This window comes from Parasteatoda tepidariorum, chromosome 5, assembly GCF_982258835.1.
Source record: "Parasteatoda tepidariorum strain Cologne lab strain chromosome 5, Ptep-v5.0, whole genome shotgun sequence".
In the NCBI taxonomy this organism is placed as follows: domain Eukaryota; kingdom Metazoa; phylum Arthropoda; class Arachnida; order Araneae; family Theridiidae; genus Parasteatoda; species Parasteatoda tepidariorum.
In genome coordinates, this window is record NC_141759.1 from 110,747,783 (window position 1) to 110,761,782 (window position 14,000).

General features: G+C 32.1%; 1 protein-coding gene across 3 annotated transcripts in view; it reads left to right on the forward strand.

The window, feature by feature from the left end:
• The first annotated feature begins 3,770 nt into the window (after positions 1-3,770).
• Positions 3,771-14,000, forward strand: part of LOC107439727 (Regulator of G-protein signaling 7) — an 81,912-nt gene continuing 71,682 nt past the window's right edge. Inside the window, exons 1-2 of one of the 3 annotated variants that reach the window (XM_043054088.3) lie at positions 3,771-3,886; positions 11,717-11,839. In XM_043054088.3, the coding sequence (XP_042910022.2) occupies positions 11,756-11,839 (84 nt within the window). In that variant the 5' untranslated portion in view covers positions 3,771-3,886; positions 11,717-11,755. Of the gene's footprint in view, positions 3,887-11,621; positions 11,840-14,000 lie in introns of those variants that run through there. The other 2 variants (XM_043054089.3, XM_071184730.2) reach the window with 2 other exon arrangements.

Genomic DNA, 14,000 nt, shown 5'->3' on the forward strand with positions numbered 1-14,000 from the left:
CAGCGTATTGATCGCTAAGACACGGTTCCCAGTAAAACACCGAAGTCAATCATCACTGGCTACGGTCAGTAAGCGGGTGGGTGACCACTTTGCCTGAGTAGGACTACAGCCTGAATAGGACTACTTTGATCAAACTACTTATTTGGCCGAGGGTGCGCGGTATCGGTCCTTGTTAAACTGTTCTAGAGCAAAGTTCTCGACTTCGAGTAGCAGGGGAACCATTCCTTCTGCAGAGGATAGAAATTGTGACGGCATGTCTTCCGATCATTCTCAGAGATGTTTACCAGACCGTCGCCAATAGCCCATTGTGCAGCTCTAGCGCGACGTAAGTGAACTACAACTACTACAATAACATGTCTAGTTGAAATTTTAAAACGCGACTTTCTGCCGCCTAAGAAGGCTAAATTCGCAATCGCAACGCTCGAATATGCCATCTAGGAAGAAGACTGGTTCCATGGCTTGTCCCTTCCCTCTCCTTCTTTTCTCAGTTGTATAGGAATGATCTACGATATTTCTCACTTTCTTAATATTTTTCGTATTTGATTGTCATAAATATTTATTAAAATTTCCACGACGCTTTCTTTTGGAACTATGTTGAATGTAGTTTTCAGTTTCATATAGTTTCCTAACTTTTTAAATTATTTAAATAATCAAGATAGAAACTAACGTACTTTATTCTCCTCTGACTCTCCACATGCTAATGGTGAACCCATGCGAAGTACTGCGATAGATAGAGAGTTCTGCCCTACGCCATCTGTAGTCCATTTCGATCACCGGTTCACAGCGCAGCCGAGAGAAGTGGATAACCTGATGAGTGAGAGTTTCGTCAGCAACATTCTGAATTGTGAGACCACGCTCCCATTCTATGGTACGAAGCACCGAATTATAAATCTCAAGTCTGCGAGTTCAAATCCTTGGTTGGTGTGTCATAGCATAAGTAAATAAAAATACTTATTGTTAGCTCGTTTTCTTTCTTTTTTGTAGCAGATTTCAGTCTCGCAGTGGACTAATCTTAAACACACGGTTCCCAGTAGGACACCGAAGTCAAGCATCATTGGCTGTGGTCAGTAAGCGGGTGGGTGACCACTTGGATCAGTCTGCGTAGAGACCAAGGGTGCGCGGTATTTAACTGTTAACGTCCTCGTTAAACTGTTCTACCGTAAAGTGCTCGACTTCGCATGCAGGTCGTCTGGCTACCAATGCACAGGAGCCATCTCCTCTGCCGAACATCAAAATTGCGATGGCATGTCTTCGGATCATCCTCAGGGATATTTCCCAGACTCATGGCCTGATTATCACAAAGGCTCGGTATTTTTGAGGGGCCTCTAAAATTAGTAAAGAGTCCTCAATATTACAACTTCTTTTGAATACTGAAAGAAACAGTTTTTCTCAAATTTTCTTTACATCGTGATGCAACCAAACTCACGTAAACATTGCACAAATCAGAATAAAGATATGTAATTCTCCCGCTTGATGTAATAAAAGCCTATCTGTATTTTCTGCTTTCTAACATTGCTCATGGGCTGCAATAGTGGCACAATTCAAAAAACACTCGTTTTGGATTAAGAACAGGAGCAAATATGAAAATAGACATTCTTTTCAACGCAATACTAGCACAACTCATAATTCAACTTGAAGGTTATCTTCGTTTAAGCAAACTAAAGCTTTTCTTACGCATTTTCATTAGCAATGAAAACTTTAAACCCACTTACCTCAAAACATGATTTTTTAAGTTGTGCCGCTATTGCAGCCCATGAGCGACATGTTTGAAATACTTTGAAGAAATATTTTGATTCTTTGAATAATATGAAAGTTGAGGATTTAAACTCTAAATGTCTTCAACTGGTTGAAACTCTACCATACCATTATTTTCAGTTGTTCAAATTTGCTCTTATGTATCTATAATTTAATGACAGGTCAGCTAAGCAACGAAGTAACCCAGTTTCCACGACAACTGCTGTAATCCGGTCTGCTTACCCTTCTCTCCAGTGCCAACTTAAGGTGGAATGGACTATAGTACATATTGAGAAAGCACTGTCTTTAGCTCCTAATATGTTGACACCTGAAGCAAAACTAGAATTAGCTGCAATCAAAAAGGAACGGGAAAACAAGGTATGCATTATTTACATTTGAATATTTACTTTGAATGTTTTGATGGTAGATTTTCTTTAATTCATTATTTTCTCAGGGACAGATTTTATACATTTAAAAGATTTAAACAGTTCTTGTAGCTGAAAAGAGCATTCATTACTTAAGCAATAAAAACTTGAAAAGAATAAAAATAGTTTAAAAAATGCCGTTTTACTGAGATATATTCATTATTGCGTATCAATTGTGTACAACACTGATTTTATACAGGCATGACATTTATGTAATCTGTTTAATTCAGATCTTGTTCTAGAGTTGATTGATCAAAACCAAAACTACCAAGTTTGAAGCCAATCATTTTACTGTTAAATCAAAAGAGTTTGCATACCCTTCAATCAAAAAAGAGATTCTACTTATTTCATATGACCTTATAAAGAATTATGTTTGCATTGAAACTTTGTTTATAAAGAAACTAAATAATAATTTGAAATTGTACTTGTTTCATTTTATTGGTTGAAATATGTTCTATTGAATCAAGTTGCTAAATTTTAACCTTTAAAGCGTTATAAGTCTTTAAAACTTCTTCAAATCTGTTCTAAAAATTTTATAAAAGTTGGTAAGATTTTAATTGGTTTCTTAACGAAATATAGATGGAAAAAAAAGAAGGCATATGTGTAGTAGAGTAATGTAAGTAATGTGTTACAATTTTCTTTTTAATTATCAGCTGTAACTTCGGGCCCCCGTGGCTGAATCGCAGCAACAGGGCGACATTGTTGCAGAACGTTACAGAGTTCTTGCAGAAAGATTTTTCTTTTGAAAAAAAAATTGCTTTTCTTTTCTACAAAAATTTACACGTAATATTTGAATCATGCTTTTGGATAATCACTTTTTGATACGCTGAATTTACGACGATAGTATTGTAAATCGATGTTATGTTTTAATTGTATTTTCGGCAGTTATTGATATTGATTTTCACGTGGCTTTTAAATATCCCGATATATTTCAAACGATATGGAAACTTCGAATCGTGCATTTGAGTATTTACTTTTTAAGGCGGCGATAATTCTATCGAATTTTTGGCAGTTTTTGTTATTGATTTCTCCGTAGTTTTTTACATCGATATTTTTTTAATGCTATAAAATTTATGACAACAAAGGAGCCCGATTTGCGTAATTTCGACGTCGATCTTTTTCGGCAATAACAACTACGGATTTCATGATTTTTAATAATATTTTTTATTGTGATAATTAGTATTTACAAAATCCGAAGAAGGAAATAATTTGTGTCTTCCCCCCCCCTACAAAATGCTGGAATATGACTCATGATATTAGAATATAAAATTATGACGTGTTTTATTGAAAAAAAATTATATAGTTTTTTTTTCTTGTAAACACAGCTCTTTTGTTATTTTAAATTAGTAACATATATATTTATTATTAAAAGTATCTTGCAGAAAAATATTAGTGCTAGAGTGTTTTGGTGCAGATAGCACTACCCTCTTCTTTTAATAATCCTCAATTTATACAAAATATTATTATGGTTGTCTATTATAATAAATGGTTATTGGTTTAAATTAAATTCTATTTAATCCCAATGACTGGTTTTTCTTTTTCGATATGCTAAAGTATATTTTAATACTTCAAGTTTGGAATAAAGAATTTATCATGCTTTTCTTTAACTTTAGGTTCAGCACTTAAAAAAAAAAAAAAAAAACTGGAAGCAAAGCATCGAGCATTGCAATCCTGTGTAACTAGGAATGTTGATGGAGTTAATTCTGCTTTGCAGTCTAATCTAGAGGGTAAGGCAATAATTGTTATTGTTTTGCTTTATATGTGGATGTTATGTTTTTGTTCTAAAATTAATTTTCTAACAATGTTAAACAATTCAAAAGTAAGGTGGGTACAGCAGAAGTCCGTGAAAGTTCTTGTTTGTGGTCTTTAACTGTTTTCATTTGAACATAACTTTGTTTCTTTTTTAATATTCTGCTTTTATATTTAGTAATACTTAAGGTCAAGTTTTAAAAGCAGGAAAAACCTATTATGTTATAAGTTGAATCAGATATTACTACAAAACAGGACTTTAAAATTCTCAGAAAATTATTTGCTAAAAAAAAAAGTTTAAAAAAATCTTACAAAGTCCATTGTATTGAATACCTTTAAATGTATCAATATTTTGAGTATAATATTTGAATATTGATACATTGAGTATCATTGAATATAATTTTAATTTTCATGAAATGTTTTATATCTGAATAAATTATTATTTAAATGTGTTTTTAATTTTCTGTGAGTAGATATAATTTGACTCTTTTGAATATTTTTTACAAGTTGAAATGCATTTTTTAGTAAAAATTATAATTAATAACCTTAATATCTTAGCATGCATGCTGAACTTATCATTCAATCTAATGAAAGGTGGGCTAGCTTTGTGTTGGTTTAAGCACTAAATAAAAAAAATAATTACAGCTTACAATAAAAAATAATTCAGCTGATCAGTGACTTTTATCAAAAATCACTGATATCAATTGTTTGTGGTTACCAAACTATTTTTATTTTGACATAACATTGTTTTGTTGTTTTATATTTTGCTCTAATATGCGTAAACTTTATCTTAGAAAAATAATCTTCAATTGTTTGCTTTCAAAATTTCTTAGAATGTTTCTTTTGAATTATGCAGTTTAATAGATTCTTTTTTATTGCTAGGATTACTCTGAGGTAATTTAAATTTAAAATATTTTGCAAAGGAGGGATCCGGAAAATAGGGTGGGCCTTGGGCCTGAATTTGTCTTGATCGGTCTCTGCCCAGACAGCTGCCCATTTGCACAGACAGGGCACATTGTGCAGCTCTAGTAAGATGTAAATAAAGTACTTACCTATAACAGATGTAAAAAAAATTTTTTTTTACACAGTATGATAATTTTAACAAAATATTTTAAATAATGGTTCTCAATATTTTACTTTATAAAGAAAGCGCCGGGGACACTTATAGATTTCTCGTGTTCTATTCATATACATAAATGCTTTTATTTCAGCCTATAATTTTCAAACTCGAAACCATTTATTATTTGAAAACATCTAAGAGATAACACATGGCCAGGCCTCGTAATTATAGACGAATTGTTGGGGCACAAGGGGGCTGAAATGTAGTGTCACTGTTCCGTCCTGATTTGAACATTTGTTATAAATTATAAAATTACTTTTTTAAAAAAAGGTGACCTTAAATGTGATTTATTTCAGATAGTCTTAATCCAGCCACGATGACTCAGGGGATAGAGCGCTCGCCTTCCAATGAGGTGAACCGGATTCGAATCCCAGTCGATACGAATTCCGCATCCGGCTTACACCGACTTCAGTGCTGACGTGAAATATACTCAGTGGTAGACGGATCATGGGTTAGAGTCCCCTTGCCGTCAGGCTAGCCGTGGGAGGTTTTCGTGGTCTTCCACTCCATGTAATGCAAATGCGGGTTAGCTCCATCAAAAAGTCCTCCACGAAGACATGTTTCTCCCATCACTCGATCCATGAGCTCCTTTGTCTTCTGGATTGGGTTCAAAATGACAAGGCTACGGAGTTGAACATTAGCTGTCGTAAACCCATAAAATTGGGTCGGCTGTTCAACGACGGTTATGAAACTATAAAAAGATAGTCTTAATCGATTCGCGTCATTTGAGAGATCACCTCGTGGATTCACATCGAATAAATGAAAAGTGGGGTCCCAAATATTTTACTATCAGTCTATTTCAAAAAGAGATAATCCACTCATAACTATTATGATATCTTATAAATGACGAAGCATTTAGTGAGGTTAGATCTGGTCACTAATCAACTAAAAAAATTTATCATTCGTAATCAAAAGTTTCTAATTTGGCTGTCTCCTCTCAGTTAGGTACTTAAATCAATCGGTCTACAATGGGTTAATAAAACTTTTATAATATACCATGTTCTTCTACTGTTTTAATACCAGTTTGCTTTTTTTTCCAGAAAGAAACTGTGATTTAGTATTCTGTATAACTTTTAAATTTTTTTAATTAAAATTTAAAGTTTTATTATTTTTAGTTAATTAAAAATTCGATTGAGAACTTTCATCAGGCCACCCATTGGCAAATGCGATAGTAGATAGTTGTTGCAGTTCATTTACGTCGCACTAGAGCTGCACAATGGGCTATTGGCGAAGGTCTGGGAAACATCCCTGAGGATGATCTGAAGACATGTTATCACAATTTTGATCCTCTGCTTAGGGGATGGCACCCCTGCTTCGGTAGTCCGACGACCTGCACGCGAAGTCGAGCACTTTACGGTAGCACAGTTTAACGAGGACCCATACCGCACAACTTCGGTCCCTACGCAGACTGATCCAAGTGGTCACCCACCCGCACACTGACCGCAGCCAGTGATGCTTGACTTCGGTGATCTGCTGGGAACCGTGTCTTAACGATCAGTCCACTGCGGGACGATAGTAGATAGTACATTCTAAATAAAAAATACATACTTCGGATTTTTGCCGTTTAAAGAATAGTGGTTGCTAAACCTTAAAAAGCAACTACTGTTACATTTCTAGTGGTTTGTTGAATTAATGTATCCAGACTGGCTACACTGCATCGAAATGGATTTTCGTTGTTGTCGTCTGCCATTAAAGCAAGAGGGATGCGCTTCTTCTTGTTTTCCTCTGGCACCATCTATGGCCAAGAATACGACTTCTGCTACACGCATACGTCACAGCCTGTTTTTACAGAGAGCATACATCCATACACCATCAATCCCTCCACCGATTGTAATATTGACCTAAACCAGAGCACTATCAATCTACGATCCAGTACCCTTAGAGGTATTGATATCAAAATGTCTTAAAGGGATACTTAAAATAATGCTTTAGTTTACTTATACTCCCTCCGTATTTGATACTTTTAGGTCTAAAATGTTTATCCAAATCAGTTGCCACATTTATAGTAGGTGGAGTCATAAATAACTTCCGAAGGCGGGGGTTGAGGAGATGGACAACAGTAAATAGGGCCGTCGGGTTGGGAGGTCACGGATGGTCCAAAGATTTTCATTATTCAGCAAATTTACAAACATTTATTTTCTCTCTTTTTATTCAGAAAACAAAATGAAATTATTGAGTATTAAACATTTATTAGACTTTTCTTTAATCTTACTGTACTATCGTATCAGATATGTACGTACTTCTAAATTCTTTTGCCTTCTTTGCCAATGAAAAGTCAATTTGTGTATCGCTCGTCATGGAATTCCAGTTTTCAAATACAAGCGAGTCAGTTTCATCAGAAACAGAGGCATAGGACATCAATTAGCATCAAAAATCCCCTCGTTTTTCCTTTTATGGAAAAGAGGAATTTACAAGTAGTATGAAATTAAAACGAATTAAGTCACTTCCTACTTAGATTAACAATGGAAAGATTTATTTCAGTTACTTTTTTATTAAATAATTACATTTTTTTCTCTAAAAAACTAAAATTAATTAAATTTAATAAATGAATTATTATTTTTTAAAAAAACTTTATCAATATCAAGTGTCGACTTCCACTACCAGTTTAAAAAAAATGTATTTGAACTTGAATAAAAAGTATTTTATTAACGATTGAAAATTTGAACCATATAAATATGTAAAGGGTATAGGAGTGTGATTGAAATAAAAAAGCGCGAGGTATCAGACAAGTATAAAACAGGGGCTCTACTATAAAAGTATAAATTTGGTTCACATGTGCTACCACGTAATGTTCTTTCTTGAATTTATCTGACACAGCGAATGTAAAATAATTAAATATTTAAATTTTAAAAACTATTTTTTTTTTTGTTCGAATAGAGCTACCGTTTGATCAAATAGTTAGAAATTATCACTGATGTTATTTTTAAAATATGAGGAGAAAAACTGAATCGCTTATAGTAAAATTTAAAACAATGACTCATGCTTTAAACCAGGGATGGGCAAACTACGGCCCATCCCTGGTTTTATCCGGCCCGCGGATAGAATCTGAAGTTGCCAATCCGTGGCGAATATAAACAAATATACATCCATTTTCTTGTGTACTTTGTACTTCTATTTTCGTTCTTTCTTTTTTTAGCAAAGTTACTGATGACCTTTTTACTATTTTCGTTCTACGAAGCATAAATTGATGGCTTCAATTGGTAAAATGTTGAAGTTCTTTATAGAATAGCCGTAGATTGGCGCCATTTAAAGTAGTGGAGCATCGTTTATACGACGCCGAAGGGACCACCGAAAAACGTCGTATAAACGATAACGTCGTATAATCGATTTTTACTTCTAAAACTGAAACTAACTCTGTTTTCAGTTAATTTTATTGTTTAACGTGTTGATTTACATAAATTTCTAAATTAGACAAAGCAAAACAAACAAATAACCAAAGGAGAAAAATTGCAGTGAGCCATTTGAATGTATGTTACCTTTAATTATATTTTCTTGCTATTATTCTTTACAATGCTTTGAATAGCGAGTTGAAGTTACTGCTTTCTATGATGCAATTTTAAATTTCTAATCACGGCCAAATCTAATGGCTGAAGCGCACTTGTGCAATTTGCAGGAAAAAAGAGAGCTTTTACATTTTCCAAAATAATTAGTATCGATGGGTGCGCTGGACATTGGTCGATGAATAGCAAAATTTTTCGTTTTTTCCTCTTCATAACATTGTTTAGTTTTTTTTAGTCATCTAGTAAAAATTACGGTCGTCATCCAAGCATTCTTGTTGACACCTTTTCTGTATCATTCATGTTGGCAAATTCCGCCCTTTTTCAAAATACACAAGAAAAAATAAAAAATTAAATAAAGAACAAAATCTAAAAATCGACGTATAACCGATTCTGTGCGTCGTATAAACGATATATTTTTACATTAAAATGAATAGGAATGATTTGGGACCACACTAAAACGTCGTATAAATGTAAACGTCGTATAAGTGATCGTCGTATAAACGATGCTCCACTAGTTGTATATAAGTTTACCACAGTTTGAGTTTTACAAATCATTACCAAAAGCTCGTTTCCCAAATTTAATATTTAGTGCCCAAAAAATCAGTGTTATGTATGCTTCATCTTATATATGTGAACAAGTGTTTGCGATGAAGCTTAGAAAAAATCATTTCAGAAGTAGACTAATAGACAAACATTTATCCTCGTTCCTTAAAATAAGTACATCTCACTTCGAACCTCAATATAAGGAACTTTTAAAAATGAAGTCACAATTTCATTCATCTCATTAAATATGTAAATTAAAACTTGTATATTTTTCTTTTTTTCATTTTAGACGTTTTTACCTGGCCCACCAAACTTCTTTTTTTCCCGATTTTTTGCCCTCGACCAAAAAAGTTTGCACATCCCTGCTTTAAACCATCAGAAAATTCTATTTCGTTTTTTGCTGATCCCTATTTAATCAATGAATTAATATGTGAAAAAACAGTATAAACATCAAGTGTCAAGTTTCAAAAAATATATTTGAATTTGAGAGGATGAATAAAAAGTATTTTATTAACGATTAAAAATTTGAACAAGATAATAGGGAAAGCGTGAACTAATAGTTGGAATTGAAAAAAGTGTAACAATGAATAGATAAATTTACAGTTTGGTTAATAATATTGCATGAAGTTGAAAAATAATTATCAATTCAATTACATACTGAAAAAAACGTATATTAAATTTTAAATACATAAAAATATTTCGACGATTGAAAGACTGCATAAACAATGCAATATTAAATGTTTAACTCACATTTAATGTTTATCAGTACTTCGATTATTTTTCAATTTAAAAAAAATAGTTATTGTCGCTGTTGCCATCGTTTCAGAAAATTATTGTGCCTCTCACTGATACAACTCAAAAACTATTACGTGAAACGATATAAGATATTTCGCATTTTTCTAGAACTGATTGAAGAACATTCATATATTAAAAAATGTTTATAAAGTGGTTATTATTTTTTGAATTATTTTACATTAAATGTGAAGATTTGTTTTGCGTCCCGTAATTCATTTTAACTGAAACTATTAGCAGGAGAATTATGATTTTTTTAGAAACTTATGATTGTACAAGAGTGTAATTCGTCTCATTTCTTTTAAAGTTCAAATTAGTTGTGAAGTAACTTAATATTTTAAACGTCTCATGATTGAAATTTCCAATTCGTTTCGGAGTTATTCAATTTTTCTTATTTCTTATATAAAACGAAAGATTGACAAAAATATGTATTTTTTTTGCGTCTTTTGTACAAAACAAAATCTTCCCCTTTCATTAAAAAAAAATAAATATTTTAATTAGAGGACTTGATATTAATATTTATCTGCGATATATATTTTATTTTATAACCGTCATTGAACAACCGACCCAAATTTTGGGTTTATGACTACTAATATTCAAGTCCGTACCCTTATAATTTTGGGACCCAACCCAGAAGACAAAGAAACTCCTGGATCAAATATTGGGAGAAATTTGCCTTCGTGGGGGGGGGGGCTTTTTTATACAACCAAGCCGAATTTGCGTTATATGGAGAGGAAGACCACGAGAACGCCCCACGGTTAGCCTGACAGCAAGAGGACTCTAACCCATGATTCGTCTACCATTGAGGATATTTTACGTCAGAACTGTGGTCGGTGCGAGCTGGGTGCGGAATTCGTAAACAGCCAGCCATCGCTGGGAATCGAACCTGGTTCAGCTCATTGGAAGGCGAACACTCTATCCCCTGAGCCATCGCGGCTCTACTATATCATTTATAACTTTTAGCTGCATCACCAAGAAGAATTTTTTAGTGTCGCTTTTAACGTTCCCTTTTTTTTAAAATGTAAGAATAATTGAAGGCGCTAGTTTAAGATTCGGTCAAAACAGGAATTTTATTCCGAAAAAGGGAAATTTTCTCTCCCAAAAATATAAGTTCTCGGCTCCCCTATCCGTCCAATTATCAGGCTTGTAAGGCTACCCCAGAGAATAGTGTTGAAACCTAAAATACAGCAAACGGTGTTCGACAGTTTAAACCAGTGCCTTTCACTCATTTCAAAATGTTTTAATTATTTCGATTTAAAAACTGTTGATGCGGGTTGCTTAAAAAAGTCATCAAGCGAGATAACACTTCTGAGTTCAATGTAATTTTTGCATAACTTGAAAGTTCATCTTAAAATATTTCTAAATGCAAAAACGAAAGCAGAGTTTTTAATTAAGAAGCAATTTCTTTTTAGTCTGCGTTTTCTTCATTCGAAATGTTATTTTTTTTTATGATTCATATTTATTTTTTAAATTTATGATTCAAATTTTTAAATTTATAATTCATATTATATAATTTACATAAAATCAAAATGAAAAATGAGAAGCAAATGAAGAAAATGGCTGACGAAAAAAAAAAACGTCATTAAAAATAAGAATTAAAACATTATTCATCGTTTGGCAAAAATTAAATATTTCTTCCCGTTTTTTATTCTATTAAATCCAAAATCAACGTCTTTAATCACCTTCCTTATGTAATTTCCGTTTCTGCCAGCAGATGGCGGGGGGGGCGCTAAACATTGGTGCGCCGTCTCTGATCTTGCAGCAACTGCACTGCGAGCTGTAGAGCCCCAGCATCAGGCTAGGTTTGATCATCGTCTGCGGTAAAAATACATTCCACTTTTTCTCCCGTTTAGAGGGAGGAAAATATGGAATTCCAGAGGGTCGCCCTCTGAATGGCTTACAGAAGGAAAGGCGATTCCGGTAACGGGCAACCGCCCGGATGTGACGATAATCCTAATCACATCGTTTACAGGAAGGTGAGTTTTCTTTTATTCTTTTTTTTCTTTCTTTCTGTCTTGCGCCCCAACACGCCGCCTTCGCCCACTGTCCTACTGAATCGCCTTTTGTTCTGTCGTCTGCTTACGAGAAAGGATAAGAACATTTTACTCCAAAACATTCGAACACACACAACACAAAATATAAAATGCTTAAAAATAATTTTTTTTTAAAAATTTCATAATTGAATCTCCCACCCATGTTCAAATGCAAAATTTTTATTCATATAAAGATAGACTTTCGAATTTTGCATTGCAGAACAGGTATTTTTTTCTTCTTTTTTTTTTAAATTTGAAAAATGCTCTAAAACACCTTGTTTTATTCCACACAAAAAGTTAAACATCAAAAAACAATGTCGAAAATCGAAAACTGAGTTTCTTATTCACAATCAATTTTAATAGTTTTAAAAATATTTTATATCATTTATAAAACATATTATAGAAGTAATCGAATAACACCAACAACTTGCAATACAAAAATCTTTAACTTTTCAACACAGAAAAATGCTTTTTATATTTGCTATTAAAGCATTCGTATTCTTATGTTAAAATATTAGACCATGCATTCTCATATATTTAAAAAAAATATGCGTTACCGTTAAAGTTCAAGTTTCGCTAAATTTACAACATATAGCAAAATATTTGTTTTCCAAAAATGCCTTCTTTCATTAAAAAAAAAATGACATTAAAGAAATAAAAAATTTAATTTTCAAATTGCCTTGTACTATTTCACAGAATTTTAAACTTTCCGAAACGATTGTGAAATTTGAAAATTCTCGTAAGAATCAGTTTTTTTTTTTAAATATTTGTACTTTTAAAATATTTTATGTCATTAAAATAAAGTATAATTATATTAAGAAATTAAATTTTTTTTTATAAAATCATATAATGATATCATTATGTTTCGAAATTATTTTATGAAATATTTTTACACGTTTAAATTCTTCTTTAGAAATTAGCGTCTCGTGTTTTAGTTTTTTTATTATAATATAGGGGAAAAAACTAATTTTATTTCCTTTCTGGTTTCATTTTCCCAGTTTCAATTTGTTTCATATTTTCTGTAATTTTTTTTATTAGCATAATTTTTATAATGCTTTTTTTTTGAAAATCATCTAAGAACAATATTCTTATATTCTTCCTTTTTATTTCTTTCTTTACTTTTTAAATACTTTTTCCTGATTTCATCTGCAAGTTTGCAAGAATAATTTACCCAATAAGATGTTTTAACTATATGTGCGAAAATCACAAAACCTGTTATAAAGCAGCTTAAAACAAAAATGTTTGTTTGAGTATTCTTTTACAAACTTTTTTTTTTTAAAAAAAAAAGTAGAATCCATCAAAAAGATTAAAAAAAATTATGAAAGTATGTAAAATTTTTTTTGAAAAATTAGAAGAGAATTCATCAAAAAAATGAACTACAATTCATCAACAAATTTTAAAAACTAAGCCCCTGCTCACTCTATTCTGCAACTCCGCTTTTTATTCATCATTGTTTTTTTTTTCTTTTTTTCCCTGAACGACGACATTTTTTACAAAAACAAGGAACATTTTGTTCACAGAATACACAACTATTTTAGTTATATGTAAAAACATTTTATTAAACGTAACAAAATGGGTAATTCACCTGTATTCGAAAAAACAATACTTAGTTTTTGCAACAACAAAAAATCAAAATATTATAAGAATTGTCTTGCTCAATATGAATAAATAAATAAAAAGTAATTTTACCTGTTAAAGAGAATTTTGACAGTTCAAATTTCAGTATGAAAGTTACGATATAATAACATATAATTTCTCTCTCTCTCTCTCTTTGTTATTTTTGATTATCTCAAAGCGCAAGCTTATAAAATAAAGATCTCGAGAGAGAAAAAAGCAATGAAGAGACAAGATGCTGCTCCAGCTCTGTAAATTAAATTACCTGGCATAAAATCTCATTTTAAAAGTGTTATTTGATAACAAATTAAAAAAAATTCATTTTGCACATGAAATATTTTCACAATAATGAGTAGTATTTCTTTAATATGTTAACGATTACTAATGAACTTAGCATATAAAGTCAGAGTTCTGATAAAATAAATGCAATCAGACACGCAGGGGTTTGTTCAGGGCAAATTTATTAACGTTTAACGGTACTTTCACAAAT